This window comes from Zeugodacus cucurbitae, chromosome 3 (genome assembly GCF_028554725.1).
Source record: "Zeugodacus cucurbitae isolate PBARC_wt_2022May chromosome 3, idZeuCucr1.2, whole genome shotgun sequence".
Taxonomy (NCBI): domain Eukaryota; kingdom Metazoa; phylum Arthropoda; class Insecta; order Diptera; family Tephritidae; genus Zeugodacus; species Zeugodacus cucurbitae.
Window position 1 is genome coordinate 46865436 of NC_071668.1, and position 21277 is coordinate 46886712.

The following is a 21277-nucleotide window of genomic DNA, read 5'->3' on the forward strand; positions in this document are numbered from 1 at the left end:
ACAATTAGGAGAAAAAAAAAAAATCCTCTGAATTAAATTAAAATGTCTGAAAGATTTACCGATATTCTCGGTGAAAAATTACCCTTAGACACAGAGTTCTTCATGTAGATATCCGAAGCCTTGAAAAGTTATAGTTCGATTTCGAAAAATTTTCCATAAGTGAAGTCACAGATTATATACAGTATTTGTGTAAAGTTTTATTGTACTATCTTCATCAGTTCCTTATGTATGTACATATATATTACAAAGTGAACGAATCAGATGGAATTCAGAATTGACTTATGGAAAATTGGCGTGCTTGTGAACCGATTTCGCCCAGTTTTCATCCGTGTTGTCAGTGTGTCAAGAAAATATTATATACCGAATTTCATTGAAATCGGTCGAGTAGTTCCTGAGATATGGTTTTTGACCCATAAGTGGGCGATGCCACGCTTATTTTCCATTTTGTAAAAAAATCTGAGTGCAGCTTCCATCTGTCATTTCTTATGTAAAATTTAGTGTTTCTGACGTTTTAGTGAGTTAGCTCACTTTTAGTAATTTTCAACCTAATCTTTGTATGGGAGTTGGGCGTGGTTATTATCCGCTCCTTTCATTTTTGGAATGTATAAGGAAATTGATAAAAAAGAAAGTTTGGTTTATACAGTTTTTGTGGTTTGCAAGATATATACAAAAAACCTATTTTGGGGAAGGGCCACAAATGTACATCCAATTGGGCCCCTCCCTAATGTGATCCTTTGCACCAAATTTCCAATTTTCTTTCATAGCTTTATTTATGGCTTAGTTATGACACTATATGTGTTTTTGGTTTCCGCCATTTTGTGGGTGTAGAAGTGAACCGATTTTGCCCATCTTCGAAAGCAACCTTCTCAGGGAAAGGAATATGTGTTCCAAGTTTCATTAAGATATCTCAATTTTTACTCAAGTTATCGCTTGCACAGACAGACGGACGGACAGACATCCGGATTTCAGCTTCACTCGTAATCCTGATAATTTATATATATGTATATATGTACATATCATTTATCAAATATAATGATGGAATCGCTAAGGAAATAACAAGGTAAACTCTATGCAGAGGATTTTCTGACAGAAGCATACCAAACCCTTACAGTATACTCACACAATCCACAACAGAGTAGCCCTAAATTCATATGTGTCATACATTTTATCCACGAATTAAAGGTAGCGATGTGACATCCATATTACTGTGACAACGTATTTTTTCTATCTTGAAATAATTTTAATCAGCAACAATATAGTTGCATTCCAATATAAAAATCCAATGACCATATTATTAATCGTTGTTTTCAGTGCAATTACAAAAGAAATAGACACAACTCTTAAAATATAGAGTTGAAATGGCTTAGCTTTAATCTCATTTATGGCAAGCTTTTCCAGAACTTAGGCATTTTGATTACATATAAAAGAAAGACGTTCGAGAAAAAGGAACGGTAAGACGGCCAATTTATTTTGTTCTCATTTGTGTGTAAATCCGTAAGTCATTTTAATTTTTGTATTACGGTAGAAGGTACAATCTTCTACAAGAGTGTACAGCTCCTGTCGTACGCCGATGATATTGATATCATCGGAAGCAACAACCGCGCTGTTAGTTCTGCTTTTTCCCGCCTAGATAGGAAGCGAAGCGAATGGGTCTGGAGGTGAATGAGGACAAGACGAAATATCTCCTGTCATCAAACAAACAGTCAGTGCACTCGCGTCTTGGCTCACACGTCACTGTTGACAGTCATAACTTCGAAGTAGTAGATAGTTTCGTATATCTGGGAACCAGCATCAACAAAACGAACAATGTCAGCCTCGAAATCCAGCACAGAATCACTCTTGCCAACAGGTGCTACTTTGGACTGAGTAGGCAATTGAACAGTAAAGTCCTCTCTCGACGAACCAAAATCAAACTCTACAAGTCGCTTATCATTCCCGTCCTGCTTTATGGTGCAGAAGCTTGGACGATGTCAACATCAGATGAGACGACACTAGGAGTTTTCGAGAGGAAACTTTTGCGTAAGATTTATGGTCCTCAGAACATTGGCAACGGATGTTGTCCGAATGGCCTCCACTCCGTTGGAGGGACCAAGTGGAGAGCAACCTGGTTACACTTGGGATCTCCAACTGGCGCCGAACTGCGAAGTAGAGAAAGACTTGGCGCACTATCATCGCTTCGGATATAACCGGCTAAACGTTTGCGACGCCAATCACATACATACGGTATGGACTGGTAAAGTGTAAGGTATCCCCTCACACCACCATGTCGTATCTGAACAACCTATGGCCTTAATAAAGATATTCAATTAACCACAAGAAGATGTACTATGGTCTTCTTGTACCTCACCTCGATTATCTAATCCGTATATATATTTTATAATGGTAGGATGGATAAAATGGCGATTATTAAATTATGTCTAAAAATTAATCAACAGTATAATAACTATAATAGTTTTTATGTTCCAATTTCCGATTATATAAAGTAATGTTATCAATCCAACAAGACATAATGTTCCAAAATATCAGGATCGTTTGCCAAAATCTAGAAATCTTTCCATGCGTTACGCACTATAAAGTGTCCAGGACAAATTCAGTAAATTTTAGTTTTTCGGTCGACATTTAACGTCGTTTTCAACGAGTCTTGTTGAATTATCCAGTCAAAGCAATATAAGTACAAGTTTTGTGCTCAAAGTTATTGACCTGGTTTAAAAAAGTCTAAAAAGTTCACCAACACCTACAACTGGGTCACATGCCTTTATTTTATTATTTTTATTAAGTTACTAACCCACATACGCCCACCCATAAATGTAAGTATGTATATATACATGATCATTAAATTTTAAGAAGTCTTCGATTACATTTTTGTCACAATTGGCCTTCATGATTAAAACGGTAATTGGTTTAAATGTATACATATAACATATCCAAATGTATAAGTCTATCGAATTTCACCGTAAGCATTTATAAAACGGAACAAAAACATCACAATTTACAATTCTACGCGTAAGCATAATAGTATGAGGGAATATTTCATACAACACATGTAAGTTTTCATAAAAAATTGTGTTAATTGTAAATTTAAAAAATTGTGAATAAAACCAATTTGAGTAGATATGTAAATCCATGCCGCAAGTATACCTATATACAGCGGTTGTCAGCTATATAGTAACGCTTAAATTAAGGGCTATTTATTTTTCTTCAATTTTTTGCATTAGGTCTATTACTACCATGTATGCCTAATTTTATAGTTGTGCAATGGAATTTCTGTTTTCCAAAGCAATACAAGCGTTACTTAGTACAAAGAGAATAAAGTGAGACAGTTAATTAGAAACAGTTGTTCAATGAAAAAATATTGACTGTGTTATTTGGGTAATAATTTTGGCGATTTTTAGTAGGTATATATCTCCCTATCTCTTTTTTCCTCTTTATTCAATGCTTTATAAAAATTGTTACAGTGAACGGATTTAGTTCAATAATCTGCGCAGTTTCGTTCGATAATCTGTTTCTATCTAGACGGCAACTTCATAATACGCCCCTCGTAGAAGCCCCCCTCCTTATTTGCGAAGAACTCGGACAGGCACTTTTCACAAACCTCTTTTGAGTTCAACTTTACACCACTAAGTGCGTTCGCCATGGACAGAAACAGGTATTCGTCGTCACTGACTTATCCATGATGTCGTTTTCACCCACTCTGAATCGTCGAAACCATTCCTCCATCAATATTGGAAGTAAAAGGTCCCAGGAAGTTCAGCAAGAATAGACCTCAAAATAGTAATCCTTTTACGAACGTTCGTCAGTGCAAAAAATATCTCAAATACTTATGTTCTTTTTGGTAAACTAAGAACGACATAGAAATCAGTATCAGTGGATTATCAATACACAACCAAATGCAAACTAAAAGTAAATTCATTATATTATTATCATTAACTTTGTTTGATGATATATCTCGTTTCCAATTAGATGCCCCACCCAAATCGTAGATTTTGCAGGTTTTTGTAAAACACAAAAATATTGAAACATGAATTCAAAAAAGTTTAATTCTATTTTTTTTTTAATTGCACATATGTTTAAATAATATGATAATACGAATTTTAGTGAAAAATATCATTTATTTAATACGATATGTCGTTGCTAATTAGCTGACAACATCTGTATATACATACATATGTATGTACCTCAATGTGTATGTGCAAAAAATTATTACAACTCATAGCACAATGTTGCTTTACAAAATTTACAGAACTTTGAAGAAGTAAGCAAAGGTTTTAGGTTTTTGCCCCGTGTTGGGTTGCAATACCTGGTCGAATGCTGAGGCAATATATATTAAATAAATATCTTTCCTGATATATGGCGCCCTATATGGATATGGTATTTAACCAGAAATGGGACTTGCCACGTCCATTCTCACATTTTTGACCAATTTTAATGCAGCCTTCAAGTACCCTCTTCGCTGTAATTTTTTGTTAGTGAATTTCTTATATATTTATACACTCAACTACATGTGTAAAAACACCTGAAAGGTTCTTTTAACTTAGCCCTTTTTTAGACGAATCGTATGGTTTTACCTATTATCAATTAAGTTTCTTGTCAAGTTTCAAAACAATTATTAATTCTACTTCTTGAACTTGGAACTTATTATAATGACATTAGTTAATTTCACAAGCAATTGCTATAAGATATACTTATTCGCATATTTCATAATTCGGAATATAAATTTTGAACCTCTTATTTATTTCTAGCTGCCGGCTCCGGCTTCGCACGAGTTTAAACAAACATTTCATACATATACTTTTTACACAAACATACGCACTCTCCCAAACATATGTACTTTCTCTTTTTTGCGTAGGTTCATTAAAAGATAGTAAAATTAACGAAAATCCTAGAGGAAATAATACATTTTTGTGACTTCTTTTTAATTTTTTTTTGTATTACAAAAAATAAAAAAAAGTACAATTCGTAGTTGACTCTCGAGCGCTACTTATATTGTGAGGTTCTGAAATTTTGTTGAGCAAGAGAGAGGGCTTCGTCACGCGATTGCAATGCGTATTCTCTTCGACTTGCACGGCGTGTTTTTGATACCCTCACCTTGGAACTATTTCTAGAAAGTTGAGATCTAGATCTTTTAGGCATTTTAAAAAGAAAAAAAGTTAAACTGTACTAAATTATTTGCTTAAAATCTATAAAAATGTAATTAAAAAGTTATAAGAACTACTTAGGTCGCTAAGCTGTTTAGATAGTTCAAAGTTACAATATATTATTTACTGAATTAAAAAAATGGATTTAGTTATGAATTAGTTCATAGCATCCTCAAATAGATCAATGAATATTCTGGAAAAATTATTGAAATTAGTAATACTACAAAATGAGAATATATATACAATACATATTTGAATTAAAAATGCGTATAAAATACGAATAAATGATAATATCCTTTAATTTTCTCTCTCTATCTCTTCAAATATTAAAACGGTTCAAGAGCTCGAACCTGCTCGGCGTCATTTTGAAAATGAAATATCAAGATATCAAATGCCCACATAAAGAATTTCCGAACTGCTGTACCAATCGATTTGCCAGTATGCTATAAAATTTTGCCCGTCGAGTTGCACCGTTTTGATGCCGCCTAACCTAGCAGCTTGAGCGGCGACCATGCGACATTTTTCAAAAAACTTACAATCTTAAACTTGTGATATCTTTCGAATGGAATATCCAAATTGAATAATTCAAAAAGTTATATTATGGTATTGAAGCACATTTTATTTATGAAGTCATTTTTTTTGATAAGGATTAATTGCAAAGTATAAATAAAAAAGCTTTTATAGCGGTGGCGTTTATATATATTTTTTAAAATGATAAAAATACTTATTGTGACAAAACTATAATAGTTAGACATACTTATATGATCTGCAAATCTGTAGAGCATTATTTTGTTCTATTACAACAATAGTTCTCGCAGCGCACGCAGTTTAAGAAAATTGTTTGGTAATTTTTTCACACCTTAGGTTGCATTATTGGAATTTTAGTATGGATCCCTAACTTTTTTTTAAATTTAAAACAAGTTTCCAACAATAAAAAAAATTTTCAAATCGTTCAAATTGTTTCGGAGCCTAATCAATGCAAACAAACAATCAAGTCTTTCCTCTTTATAATATTAGTATAGATTTTTCCCGTTGTTTTGTTGGTATACAGTTCTTAGTATGCTGCAAAGATTCTTATTTAACATTTTTCCAATTGATTTGCACCACATTACGTTACAATGAGACGAGTGACTTTTCTTGAACTTTTTTTTATATGAATCGTTCATAAAGCTATTTTAGTATAATAGTTAATAATAGTTTTATAAATAATATGTAGAAAATTAATTCAAAACGTTAGATTCTCCGATCCACTAAAACAAAAAGTGAGAAGAAGTATATGCCCCGTTTCAAAAAAAAAAATATATATATAAAATATAATTATATATAAAATATATTGGAAAACTTATGAGGGCAGGTCAGAACTTACAACTTTCATAAAATCGTAAGCGTAAAACGATATTCCTCAAAACAGAAACCTGTAATATTTAATATGCGCTTACGATATAAAGTGATTTCTCGCTATTTCATTTAATTATATACATATGGATATGATATTGCCCTTGTGCATAAAAAAATATTTAAATACTTATGTCTAAAAATCATGATTGAGAGTTTTTATTTACAAAATAGCTGGCGAAGGACGACAAAAATATATAATAATTATTATTAAGAATTACAATTAAACAAGCAAAAATTAAAAAAAAAAGTAAATTTTTAACAAAATTTGTTATTTCCGTATGTGCACACCTCTCATACATACATATTTATAACTATATAAGTAAACTTTTGCATTCGTGCAAATAAAGCAGTCAAAAAGAGGTCAATGACTTAATGAATATAAAACTTATAAAAATTATTTTATTTGCAAGTGTTGTTGTTATCTGAAAATTATGAAATTCAGTTCATTGTCGCCATAAAACACCTTCGATGCGTTCAATTTGCTGGCTACACAGAATTCAACTTCCACAAAATACTCCAAAGCAATGCTTGTTGCGCTATGCTTTGCAGACGTTATTCTTCCCTTTGTACCTTTTGCTCCGATTTCTCACATCAGCTGCGTTAACAGTTTTCAATTTGACATATACCATATTGCTTGCATGTAGCTCAATTGCAATTACAAAAGCATTTAATTTTCGCTTCGTATAAAAGCTGCGGCGTATGTGGAAATCGTCAGCAGTCTAGCGGTTCTTTCATACACTGAAGAACAAGCCAATAATTGAGTAGAATATGAATTCTTTTGTCAGTGTCGTTTTGTTCGCAGCTATCGCCGTTATTGGCGTAGAAAGCGCCATAACCGATAAGCAAGCTATGGTATCTTCATCATACGGTGGTGGCTATGGCGGTGGCTCTTCCCCATCCTACTCGGCTCCAGCTCCGGCGCCAGCATCATCATATGGTGGCTCCGCTCCATCTTACTCCGCACCAGCTCCAGCACCATCGTACTCGGCACCAGCACCTGCCCCATCGTACTCCGCACCAGCTCCAGCGCCAGCACCCTCATATGGTGGCTCTGCTCCGTCGTACTCCGCACCAGCACCCGCGCCAGCACCCTCATATGGTGGCTCTGCTCCATCCTACTCGGCACCAGCTCCAGCACCATCCTACTCCGCACCAGCTCCAGCGCCATCCTATTCGGCACCAGCACCTGCACCATCCTACTCGGCTCCAGCACCAGCACCATCCTACTCAGCACCTGCTGCGCCATCTTACTCGGCACCAGCTGCGCCATCTTACTCATCACCAGCTCCGGCCGCGCCAACTTACGCCGCTCCAGTCCCAGCTGCTGTAGCATACGCCCCCCCAGCACCACCAGCACCAGCACCATCTTATCCTGCACCACCATGCCCTAAAAACTATATCTTCAGCTGCCAACCATCTTTGTCGCCGGTTGCTTGCAGTGCGCCCAGTAGCAGCGGTGGATACGGTTCAGCGGCCGCTTACTCCCAATATGTGCCATCGTACGTACTGCCCCCACTTGGATATGGCTATTAATCGAATTAACTAGTTCATATTATAGCCAATTTATTCGGATTTAGCTTGTGTTCCAATATTTGATTTAATTAATTCTTATTTTAAATAAACCATTTTTCATTGTAAACCAATACATACATATATTTTTTTATTTGCCGAAAATAGACCTCGCCCAAAGCCTACGAAGCAATACGCTGCTAAGCCCAGCTACGCAGCAAAGGCCCCGCCGAAGTCATCTTGTGTGACAGTATTAGGTCAACCTCACAGATGGTAATGAAGACAACAAGAATTAAATGGTCAAAGGAGGAATAAAGGCTCTGACAAGGCATATCACATACTGGACTTCTCGAAGTGTTTTCTGCTTGTACTGCTCTTTCCTGAGAAAATATATGTTAAAGAAATTTTAAATCTTTTCTTTTATTATTTCATTTCAAAGTTTTAGTACAACTCAAGTGAGTGGGTCTAACAAGGAGCTACGGATAGAAAAGTTTAATTTCTATATAAGGACTAAATTAGTATCCTTATTATTATTACTGTAATTATAAATAGTGTGAAACATGTGGTTTATCGCATAACTTCTTAAATATCCTAACAATATGTATTAAAAAATATACATATGTATATTTATAGTAATATTCTTACATTTTAGAATCCCATATCTCTTTGATCAACCAAGTACTTATATCTCTCGATGCAAAGTAGAGCCAATAGGTGTTCGTTCTTTAATTAGTTAAATATTTTTGGGATAACTGTGAATATTACACAAAGCCGGAATATACATCCACACAGCACGCGATACAATGGACCTATTGAGAGAAGAGTGAACAATTAATTTCGTTGGTGTCTGTCAATTGGACTTCTAGATCGTGCGATTTAACGCCTCTAGACTATAATTGTGGGGCTATGTTAAGGCTCATGTCTATAGCGACAAAATTACTTCAATTGACGCAGTGGAAGCCAACATTGAAACATTTATTCGTAAGATGTCGGCCAAAACTGGTCTCAACGGAAGATGCAATTGAGGCGCAGCCACGGCCAACACTTGCATGAAATAATTTTCAACCATTGAATTATATCGACCATACCGTCGATTCAAATAAAGGTTTCATACGTTTTTCAAAATTGTATGTGCTTTTTACTTACAATTTCAGAAAGCACTTAAAAAGTCACTATTATTACTTGAAAGTAATTATTGCAAACATACATAGGTATATAGTCTTATTTAAGAGGGGCACATGGTACATTTTTTTATTAGACTATTTCCTGTGGGGCTACGTCAAATCTATGGTCTTTGCCATCAAGCCAGCGACAATTGATGAACTTCCTACGAATATTGAACGTGAAATTGCAGCAGTATCGGCCGATTTATGCTTGAAAACCGTCGAAAATTGTGTTCAGCGTCTGAACTTCTGCAAGCGTGCCCGTGGTGGCCATACAAAAGAAATCGAGTTCCATACAAAATGGCATCGAATGTACTTTCACAGGAATAAAGAATTTCAAGCGCTCTTATTGAAAAACCCTTTTTTGATGAAAATATATCAGAACAATCTAGGTATACAATTCATACTTCAATAGCCAACAACTTTTATAGAAATTGTATGCAAAAATCGTGCATAGCACATTCTCACAAATTATTGAAATACTTCACCTACCATCTGAACTTATACTTTTTATACCAAAATAAGGAAAACCTATTGTCGGAATAATAAATTAAAATAATTCGTAATATCAAATGTATATTAACATGTCGTAGACATCCATCTTGTTGCATGAACAGCTAAATAATATATTTCTTTGAGATTTTTCGGTTAGCACCAACTTTAGACAACACAAGAATTTCAATTTACAACTATTGGCGTGACAAAAAATAACAATATTAAATAGAAAGGGACATGAAATGGCAGTGATGAATCGCCAAGCGTAGGGACAGTAAATCTCTGCGGTCAGTTGGTTTCTTGCCTGAATGATTGGATGGGTTGAATAATCAATCAAGCGAGCAATTGACCGAGATTGATGAGCCGATGTTTTCATTCTAAATAAAACGAGATGGTTCTACAGTTTACAATTTTAATTAATTTATTGTATTAAATTACACAAACAACTTGCAAAAAACTTTGATTTAACCATTGTAAAAATGTATTATTTTTATTTATCCTACATGTATGTGTATATGTATATTGGATCATGTGTTGAGCGAGTAACAAATTTTCAATTTACTTAAAATCTACATTTAACTTTATTTCACGACACGCGGGTGTATACGAGTATACCCCTGTGTATGAGTATGAGTGCTTACACTGTTTAAAAAAAAATTGAATTACGGCTTATTACTGATTACTATTTATCACTATTTATTTGCTTAATTTATAACTGTTTTTATAGAAAATATAATACATACAATTTTACAAATATCTATCAGTACATAATCGAATTAAAGAAGATTGCGTAATATGAGTCTTTGTTGTATACATAAATGAACAAATTCATGCAGGATATACATTTAACTGTATGCCATTTCAGCTAAGTAAATCCTCCTAATAACATAGTATATAATATATTTATGTATATATAAGAATGTATAAACTTATATACAAGTATTATGTCTACGTATGTATGTATGTATAAGTATAAATTTAATTATTCTAAATACCTATAAATAATTGAATATTGAAACACTTTTAAATATAATCTCTTATTTACACAATTCTATTTTAATATAAATTCATAACTAACTTTAAAATATATATTTTAATACATACACGTACATAGTACCGTTTCAGTAACTAAGCATTGCGCATTAAATCTACAATGAATTTTTAATAAATATAATTTGGCAATTTGAAATGGTTAAACTAACTAAAAGAGCTTCTTAACTGACAAACACACTAATGCACATATGTATGTATGTCTAACGATTGCCTTTGTTTTGATTTCGAGAAGTGCTGAGTGGTTAAGTTTAGTTCCATATGTACGTGCGAGTATGTACATATGTATAGTATTTGAGTTGGGAAGCAATAGTACAGTCTAATATTGGCGAGGGTTGCCCCAACCACGTCGGTTTACACATTTACACATAGCGCGTCACTTGCGCATAAAACTCCGAGAGGCAGGCGTTCAGCTGAGCAAAAGACGGACGCTCACCCGGCAGAAGCGCCCAACAGTAGGCCATAATTGTGAAGCTGTAATTGGATTAAAAAAAAAAAATTTATAGTATCATAATAAACATGCCGGATATATAGCATTTATTGTACGTATGAAAGATTGGCTTTAAAAAAGTTTTCATAGTACAATATCTACTTCATAGAGTAATGCTTTGAAAATTGTTTAGAAAGTAATATTCCGTAGATACTGCATTGAGGAATCAGTAATGTAAAGTTATAGTGATGGGCGATATTTAACTATCGGTGATTTTTTCACTGTGATTGAAAAATCGCATATAGCAACTGCGATCACTTTTTGTAAATAGCAGTTCAATAATTTGAGTTCGATGACAGTAGCTATAGAGAAGTTCATTGCTTTTGTTAGATCACAGTACATATAGGTGTTCAGTAATTCTAATTCGATCACTGTAGCAATTGCAGTTCGCAAAGTAGCAATCACAGTTCAGTGATCACCGTAGCAATTTTAGTTGCGATTTCGATAATTTTGGTGATTACGAAAGCTGTTAAATCTACCCAAAATTTATTAATTAGTTATCTGTGATTACAAAAGCAGATGAATTTTGGATATTGTTGAAATTAATGAATATGAAAATGTAAAAAATTAAAAAAAAAAACAATGTGGAGTACTAATTCTCATAAATTCTTTTTTTTTTGTTGCGATCGCAATAGCGATTTAAAATAGCAATCACTGAAATCACAGTGTTTCCAAAAGCGCAATATCGCTCATAACTATAAATTTATATTATATTATCCTGCCATATCAGATGACAACTATATTGTTTGTAATTGGACTTCATACTTAATCCTTATGGATTATATTTTACAAGTATTAGTTAAGGATAGCTGTTCGGATACGGAGATCAAACTAGGAATATCAATATAATTTAATTTGAGAAAAAATATGTTATGGATCCAAATCATTATGTATCAGAAAAGGTCTTTAACACCAGATTTAACGACCAAGCCAAATTGACTCAACGTAAGTTGGATGCTTTGTATATGGGCAAAAGAACAAAATAAAATGCTTAAGAAAGTATGCGATTGCTGTAAGTTTTTGTTCTCTTATTATCTTATATTTCAAAGTCCCGTGCGACATCAAAAAGTAACACTTGCTACCAATGTATCGGAAATATAAGTGAAAAGTTTGAGTACAAACGGTTAATTTGTATACAATTAAAATTAAAAAGCCTTGTTCAAAAATCTGAAGATTTGTGATTTTGGTAACTACTTAAAATAGGTCACGTGCGACATTGTAGGTGTAGAGTTCAAAAATTTAAAATAATTTTTTGTCATATAAAATTAATCTTATAAATTATATAATCTGATGCAATGTGATAACGAAATTAAATTAGAGGATGAATTCAATAAAATTGAAACTTAGAGCAGTTGAAGTTGTAAATATTCGATACATCTTCTGATAAAGAAATTTCAACTGAAAAAGCTGCTGATGGGACTTTATGGGAAATATTGAACGAAGGCAAAAAAAAAAATAATTTACACATCGGACGTTTTTTACAAGTTTCACAGAAAAAGCTTTTGCTTGTTGTTGTTGTTGTCGCAAGGAGCAAGGTCTCTATTCCCGAGCGAATGCAGTCGGTTTGTCATGAATAGCTAGAAATATGGCGGAGAAATAAGCAAATGAACTGAAGACTCGCAGTAGTCAAAAGTATTTACACCGTCTATTATCCTGTTCTTATTTAATGATAACTATACAATTTTAATGTTCAGTATAAAATCCTATTCTAAGGCGATAAATTCATAATTGGTTACATTACCATTGGCATCAATAACAGTCTGATTTATGGTCCGAATTGATTCAACACAATTGTGCGCTAAGTTAACGGTTAATTTAGACCAAATGTCGGTAATTTCGGCGTTTTCGGTTATTATATCAATTGTCCTCTGATATTTAACGAAAGACCAAACATTTGGACTAAAGTTTTGGTCAGGGCTGTACGGAGGTTAACTTGATTTGCTTCATTTAAAACTTTTGTAGGTAAAGATTATTTATGAAATGGAGCATTGTCCTGTTGTAAAATGTAGTCAATAGTTGGAAAAGACCGACGGACCACTACAATGGCATGGTCATGTGAATTCTGATATATCCGGATGACTGAGGGGTCCCTAAATTAGTACCAAATCTCCAAAACTTTTTTTTTATACATTTTTCTTTATTTATTGAATCTGCCTTGTTTAAAGCCTAACAATAAGTAATAAAATCTTAAATCTATTTACAACTAAAAAAGCTCAGGAATGTGGTTGAGCTGTTTTGGTAGAACGGTACTCTCTAATAGGCTGGTAGATCTCTCCTTTTTAAACGTGTTTGATTGCAGGAATGTACCAAAGCATTAGCCAAAGGGTTTGGATGTGCACGAAGTTTAGAAATATATTTCTTTTTACTGTCCTCTATCTCCTTCTTTACCATAGGAATGTCAAGATCTTTATGGATATTTTCGTTACGCATGTACCATGGTGAACCCGTGATTGTTCTAAGCATTTTAGATTGGAATCTCTGAATTATATCCAAAACTTAAGTAAAGAAAATTTCTATTTAGCGTCTAAACTGCATTATTATTCTTCTCACGTGGTAAATGCATAAAGCGTTTACTAAAGAATGTCTGGAACTAAAATTCAGCCTTATCTGCCCACGACAGGCTTTAGGATGCATTTTAAGGCAAATGAGAGGTATATCGCTTTTTTGGTTTCGGAAATAAAGCTTTTTTGCTTTCGGAAGTGGTCAACTTTATGCACAACGTAGGTATATATATATATATATATAAATGTCCTTAACAGTGTAGCATCATTGACTGTTCATGCAATATGCTTATTCGATGCCGCTACAATATTAACAGGACTAATTGTGGGATTTTGTTCCTACTAATCTTCTGCATTCTCTTTGAGTTATCACAGGTTTCCGCCCAGTTATCTTTAAATTGCCTTTGTAATATTTCGTATCCTTTTTTTTAACATTATAAGCAGTATTCCATTAAATTCTATAAAGTTTTACTAACTCCGAAGCCGAAACCCGAGTCTTAAACTTAGTAACAGTCTTCAATCTAGTTATAATAGATAATTCCTTTGTTTTCGACATTTTATTTAAAAATTTTTATATTTTAAGGCTGAGTTAGGTTGTTATGAATGCAATAGAATCCAATTACTACTCTTGCTTAAACCAAATTCAAGGATAAAGGCTAAATCGCCGTGTGTAAATACTCCACCATATTTCTAGCTATTCTTGCCAAATCGACTTTATTCGCTCGGGAATAGATCAAGGTTTACAACAACATAGCATTTTGTTACCCTGCGACAACAACAACAACAAGCGAAAGCTTTTTGTGTGAAACTTGTAAAAAAACGTCCGATGTGTAAATAATTTTGACTACCTCTCTATATTTATATTAGTCCCTATGGAGTAGGGATCTGCTTTTTTCGCTCAGACAATGTCTAGAGATAAATTTATAGACATACTCTGGTTCATACGTTTTGATAAAAAAAAAATGAACACAGTAAAAGATTGGAGACAGACAAATTTGTCTTGATTTCAAAAATATGAGAAAATTTTATAGAGAATAGTCAGGGTTCTTACATATCTGATGCAAACATAACGATCGATGAAGAATTATTAACTACTTAAGCTAGATGCCGTTTTACATGACATGTACTGCCGGATAAGCCGGATAAATTCGATTGGCATTCGATATTATAAACAAATATCTTGTAAAAGGTTTTCTGTACTCGAAAGGGAAGAAATCCGTGAAATGAAAATACATAAATGGCCAACAGCGATAGAAAGATGTGTAATACAACAACAAATACTACACATTTGACAATTGATAATCTCAGTTGGCTTTATGTAAAGGGTTAGATTGTTGAACGAGCTTGTTCTAAGATTATTTTCATATGTAAACACACTATACATATACATAGTTTCGCTAAGCGAGAGTCTTCAATACAGCTCTCTAACGATAAGAACACTGATGAAGTCAAGGAAATTTTAATCGATATCGTCCACAAAACTCAAACAAGAGTAAGCGGTTGGATCTTTACATCTTACATTATTTACCATTTTAGTGCGAGTTTAGCTTAGTTTATTAGAAACTTGTTAAAAAATTAAAGGAAATTACAGAAGAATGGGAAATTAACTCCCGTTGCCATATTTGCATTAACCCACAAGAAAGCTAATATTAACAGAGATTTAAATAGTAAAGGAAATAATACCAACAATTGGGAAGCAAAACCAAGAGCATTTTAAAATTTAATCTTTCTCCGGTGCCTTAAAACATGTGTACATATCAATGAAAACGTAACAATATAAAATATACTTACAGCTCATCGGGGCAGTTGAAAGGTTGCGCTAATCGATAACCATCCTTCAGATAATGTTCCATTTCAAAGGGATCCACTTCCGAATAAGGTTGCTTGGCATAAGTGCACAACTCCCACATTAGTACACCGAATGCCCACGAATCGCTCGCTTCCGAAAACTGTTTGTGCTGTAAAGCCTCCAAGGAAAGCCATTTCACTGGACGGTTTTCACTGTCACCCAAGCAATTATAGTCGCCCGGAAAGAGATCCCGAGAGAGAGAACTGTCTGATAACTTGACGCGCAATTGATCATCAATGCTGCAAGTAAATTAAAAATACCACAAAAATCAATATTAATATTTAATCATATGACAATCAACGAACGTGACCGACACGGACGTGATGAACAAGCGAAGTGGAATCTTTCGTTGCGATAATACTTACACACAGTTCCTCGTTGCTATATCCTTATGTACGACACCATGGCTGTGTAAATGTACCAGAGCTAGTGCCAATTGTGTGGACATCATTACTATCTGTACGGTGGTTATAGTGCGTGCGCATGACGGATCGAGGAGGAAGAGTTTGAGATTTCGAGTCGTGTTCGGCGCAGAGTACAACACGAAAGGCGTCGTATGATCTTCAATAGAGACGCCCAAAACTGAAAGAATACCCTGATGGGAAGCACCGTATAGCGACATGCCCTCCTGAAGTAGTAAAGACACTTGCATTTGGCTGGCATGCTGCGCCACCGTCTTTACCAGCACATCCTGATTGTCATTGTAGGTGCCACGATAGACACGACCAAATGTACCTTCCTGCAGCAGGCTGGAGAGACGCACGCGACAGCGTTCCACTGTCAACTCCGATATACGTCTGTGCAGCTCTTCCGGCTGTTGCGGTTCTATTTTGCGTGGCAAAGAGCTATGAATCGGTGCAATTATGGATGGTGGACCATTGTAGGTGGCCGATTGCTGGCATGGTGCACTAGTATTGAGACGCTGAAAACTTGACGTGCGCATAGGTTGACCATGATTTTGACGCTTCGCAGAACGTCGTACACAGTATGCAGTTAGGAGTAGTATTATGACGAGCGCCAAGGCCAACGAGCTGCCCACAATGATGGTCAGCATGCCGGTGGGTGGAGGAGCAGCAGTCTCCAACAGCACTGGGCCATGCACCGAGTTATCTTCATCGGGCTCGGCAAGCATACAAATCTTTTTTCGTCTGAAAACCAAGTGTGTGACATTGTTAAGCGCTCGATTTAGTATAACCTCTAGAGAAATGGAGACGTCCACCTCCGAAGCGCGTATGCCCGAGCATTTTAGACCAATAGTAAAAGTTTGTACACTAGTTGGTATCTCGCCAATTTGTGGTATATCCATGAAGGGCCGTGGCAAGACCTCCGGTTCCGATGTAATCACATTGATGCTATACGGCAACGGGCGACCGGCCAAACTCTGCCAGGTGAAGGTGATGTCGCGTACATTCGCCGGCACTGGGACAACAAAATTAAGTGCGTAATTATTGACGTGACCTTCGCGTACATAGTACACCTCGGCAGAGACACCTGTAAATTAAAACAAATTTATGATATTACTATTAGGTATAGTTAAACTTGAAAATACATATTTTTACTGGCAATGAAAAGAAGAAAACGTTTAGAAAATATCCAGCGTAAGCGTGTTTAAAAATAAATATACAATGGAGATCCATAATCTAAAGTGTGGTTAAAAACAATGGGCGAGATTTCCAGGGTTTGATATAGAGGAGATGTCTCTTCACACGTAGATATTTAAGCTTACTGCATTAATGTAAGAATGTAGTTTAGTGCACTTAAATCATTGCAGCGAGTATACGGAAGTAAGACATATATATATGCAGACAGAGGATGCATAAGCAAACCGGAAAAGTTTACAAACGTGTCAACCTAACGAGAAGCATGTAGATGACGGTCACGATTATGTCTGAGTACAGTGGTCGAGAATATGCGAACGTTTGGAAAAAATAAATAACTCATTAAAATATGTCTAAATTAAACTAACTAAATTACCGATCTCAAGTACCATTTGACTTGCATGTATTTAAAAATTCTATTTAGTAACTATTATAACAGACTCCAAGCGGTTTACCGAAGCATAAGAGTATATTAGATCCATTAGGAGTTTATTGGTATCACAAAAGACTGCGCTCAAAACTGTCCAAGTGAGAACCTCCTACATATGTAGAAATCTGCCTACTAACCTAACCTAACTTTACTATTATACCGTCTTGAAGACATCAAAACGTGTTGGACTGGTCATGAATATTTGAGTTGAACCGAAAGCTGAACAGAGTTCAGAGCCGATATAGTAATAATCCTGAATATTCCTTTGAATACCTATTTGACAATGGATAAAACAAGTTTCTATTATTCGACTTCGGAGACTTCAGAAGCCAAGCGACAATTAGTCGATTTTTCTCAATTGAAGTACCACTGTGCTACAGCAGACACATCAACGGAGACGGCACCGAATTTCGACAATCTAATTGGACAAACTTTGCCATACAATTTGATTGTCGCAGCAGACGCACATCTCAAAGAGAACTTTCCATCACTTGTTAAAGTAGAGAGCATGCGACAAGCTGATTACCAGCACCACCTGCTTCGGCCTTGATTCACATCTTACGATTATGCGGAGTCTGAAAGTAAAACATTACAGTTACTTGACATTTCGTACTCTAGGTTGTCTGCCAGCCAATCAGCCAATAAAAACGCAAAAACGTCAATTCAATGGAAAGTGCGAACCTCTAATGGTGTTCAAAAGTGGCGGGCAATTCCACTTTCACACTTTAAAATGCATACATGTGCCAGTTTGTAGGTTTGACTGTAAGCAGTTATGGCGCTAGGAGCACATCCCTTCCTCGACCAGGCGTAGCATGTGCTGATGGCATTTCAAATACTGGAGAAACACGTATTTGTCGCATCGACGTCACTCTGTTGTACGAATACAATGAAAGCCAACTCAACAGCATAGTCTGTAACTTATCTAGCACTACCGAAAGTAGAAGAGAATGCTAGCGATTTGTCAGCAGAAATGCACTCTTACTCAGCTTTCGCGCCGCGGACAGCTTGTGGACCACAAGTGCGAGGTTCAAGTGTTACAAACTTTCCATTTCAACTCAGACAAATTTTTTCAAAACACGCCCGTTGCACTCTGTTGCTCCTCTCGCAACGCAAGCTCCATTTAAGCACTGCATTGAGAATATAAATTATAACTGTATATATATTTATGTAAGTGTATCATAAGCATTTATTGTGCGCCCTCCATCCGGTCTTGCGGCACAATTTCTAACAAACTAATTAAAAATAACTCTCATTCTAGACAGCATTTAATGCACGCGAATGTGGCCAGTACGCTGTGGCGTGATTGTACCATGTTCCTGTAGACTGTCCGCAATGTCTGGAGATAGTAAATTTTCGCATTTATTCATTTTCTAAATGCACAGTTGTTCCAGTTTTGCGCCAACAGTGCACATATTGCAAACATCTATTAATATATATGTATATACTATATTCATATATTGTGGTATTCATGCTGCTCTCGCGGTTAAAACCCCGTAGGCATAATTTAGTACTAAAATATAATCTAAAAAATTAGAATATAAACATATCTGATAAATTGGAATGGTTTTAATGGAATGCACTCCAAGATTATTTCGTATGCAACTTAATTAAAAGGTGCGTAAAGTAATGCCGAGATTACTCCGAAGAAACTCATTAAAATGACCTAGCAACTTTTACAAAACTCGAGGATAAAAAAGTGATGTCTGCAAATTTTTTTGAGTAAATTGGACTCTTATTTCAAGACAATTTTTATAGAAGAAATGTAAATAAATGATAAGTGGACGTCATCGTTCCAATTGCTAGTAAAATGAAGAAGTATCAGTGTGTGAACTGTGGGTGAGTTTCAAAATTAAAAAAAAAAAAATTATATTTTTAAATAGTAAAATATGTTTAAAATATTATCCAAATATATCAAATCGATCCGAGTAAAATTCTAAGAGAAAGAAATTTGTAAGTTCTGCCCACCAGACCAAGTCAGTTTAAATTTAAAACTTCAAGTGTTTATCTCAAATCTTAATTTTTTAAGTAGTTGGACACGAAAAGTTATGAAGCGATTTTGTCCAAATTTTGCACACAGCTTTTAAATAACATTATCCAGTTAATGAACGAGGATTTCGGGCAAATATATGGCAATAATTTGACCAAAAAAGTTTTAGTTCAAATTCTGTCAAAAATTCAAATTTTAATATTTTCTTTTTCCTTCGTTCATCAACTAGATTTATGCATATACTATCGAAATATTTTTGGTTTATTGATTTTAGAATATGATAAATATCGATTTGTTAAATATGTATGTATATTTGATATGATGAATTGTTTAAATGAAATATATTCTCATTGCATATATTAAAAAAAAAGTGAATATAATTTTTTAAATTAAATGAAAGCACATATAGTATGTAAATTAGCAGCCCATAGGCGACAATATACCTTTCGGAATAAGTGCCGTTTTTCCTACAAGGTACTTGCCTTTATTCATATATATATATGTACGTGTTAGTAATAAAATTCCTTTTCTATTCGTGTAGTGGCAGTGTAAATCTTTTGTTATTGTTTCATAACATTAAATAAACAACTGAAAATTAGTATTTGGAAATGGTGTCCGTGTATTGGGAACTAATGGCGACAGCATTTACAGGATACTGAAAATATAAAGTTGCCTAAATATTCTAGGAATTCATAATCCAATTAATTTTGTGCAAATTATTGAGAAAATACACAATATAATGCACTAACAAACACCAGTGTTTATCAAATAAATTTATGTTCGGCACGAACATTGTAAGAATCTATATATATATACATATATAGTATATTTATAATAAAAATGTTGTTTCGAATGAAATATTCATTATGAAACGAAATTGTGAATCGGAGTATATATATTTAGTATAGGATAAGTATGGGAACACACTGACGTCAAGAACATATTTTCACTCCACTTTACTGAAAAAAGTCGAAATTTTACCAATAAAATCGGCATGAAATTAAGCGAAATAATGAAAAATGTATTTAATTTATTTTGGGTATGTTGAGGCTAATGGATCCGAATTTAGTCATTTTATTAATATCTAACACATTAATTATTATTTTTGCAAGTCGTAATATTCAGTATCTGGGAAGCAATATACATAATTGAAAAATTTTTGTCACACCCAAAAGACAATATTGACTTGATGGTGGACCTAGTCTCCGATTTAAGAATGAACAACAATTCTTAGAGAATCGTAATAAGATTTTGTTGTCCTGTATTCGGCTAACCACCTGAAAATGTGATCTTACAGCAAGCATCTCATGCCAGGCGATGTCAAACATTCGTTAGTACTGTTTCTGATGTTAAATCCCACACCGGGCCGCATCGAACTAGCCCTTCATTACTCGAACTAGAACCCGCTCCACAATTAGCAGAATATACTTGACCAAACATTAGTATATGTAACCATTATGCTCACATTATTTATATTGGAGATCTAATGATCCATAAATTTTGCGAAACTTATTCCTATAGCCACTTAGTAGCCTAATTATACTGGCAGAGAGCGTTTTTTACATCTTTTTCGTAAGTCAACTCTCTAGAAGTTTAAGTTTCAACTGCGATTGTGATGAAAAGAAAGGTTAATAATAGGTGTGATTTATATTAGACATCGTTATAAACATGC

General features: G+C 34.6%; 2 protein-coding genes across 5 annotated transcripts in view; one reads left to right on the forward strand and one right to left on the reverse strand.

Annotated features, from left to right (window-relative positions):
- Nucleotides 1-7230: 7230 nt before the first annotated feature.
- On the forward strand, nt 7231-8453 carry LOC105217982 (uncharacterized). Of its 2 annotated transcripts, XM_029043882.2 has the most exons (2): nt 7231-8032; nt 8211-8453. In XM_029043882.2, exons 1-2 carry the CDS (start codon nt 7302-7304, stop codon nt 8317-8319), a joined length of 840 nt encoding a protein of 279 aa, XP_028899715.1. In that variant the 5' UTR covers nt 7231-7301; the 3' UTR covers nt 8320-8453. The 2 variants fall into 2 exon arrangements, with proteins under 2 accessions (XP_028899715.1, XP_011191590.1); XM_011193288.3 differs by lacking the exon at nt 8211-8453 and having other exon boundaries at nt 7232-8178.
- Nucleotides 8454-8656: 203 nt separating this feature from the next.
- The window catches only part of LOC105217953 (tyrosine-protein kinase Dnt), a 150153-nt gene continuing 137532 nt past the window's right edge, over nt 8657-21277 (reverse strand). The window contains exons 2-4 of one of the 3 annotated variants that reach the window (XM_054227628.1): nt 15956-17081; nt 15533-15829; nt 8657-8851 (exon numbers count right to left, since the gene is read on the reverse strand). In XM_054227628.1, coding sequence (XP_054083603.1) covers nt 8776-8851; nt 15533-15829; nt 15956-17081 — 1499 coding nt within the window. In that variant the 3' untranslated portion in view covers nt 8657-8775. Of the gene's footprint in view, nt 8852-10312; nt 11225-15532; nt 15830-15955; nt 17082-21277 lie in introns of those variants that run through there. The other 2 variants (XM_011193234.3, XR_008470468.1) reach the window with 2 other exon arrangements.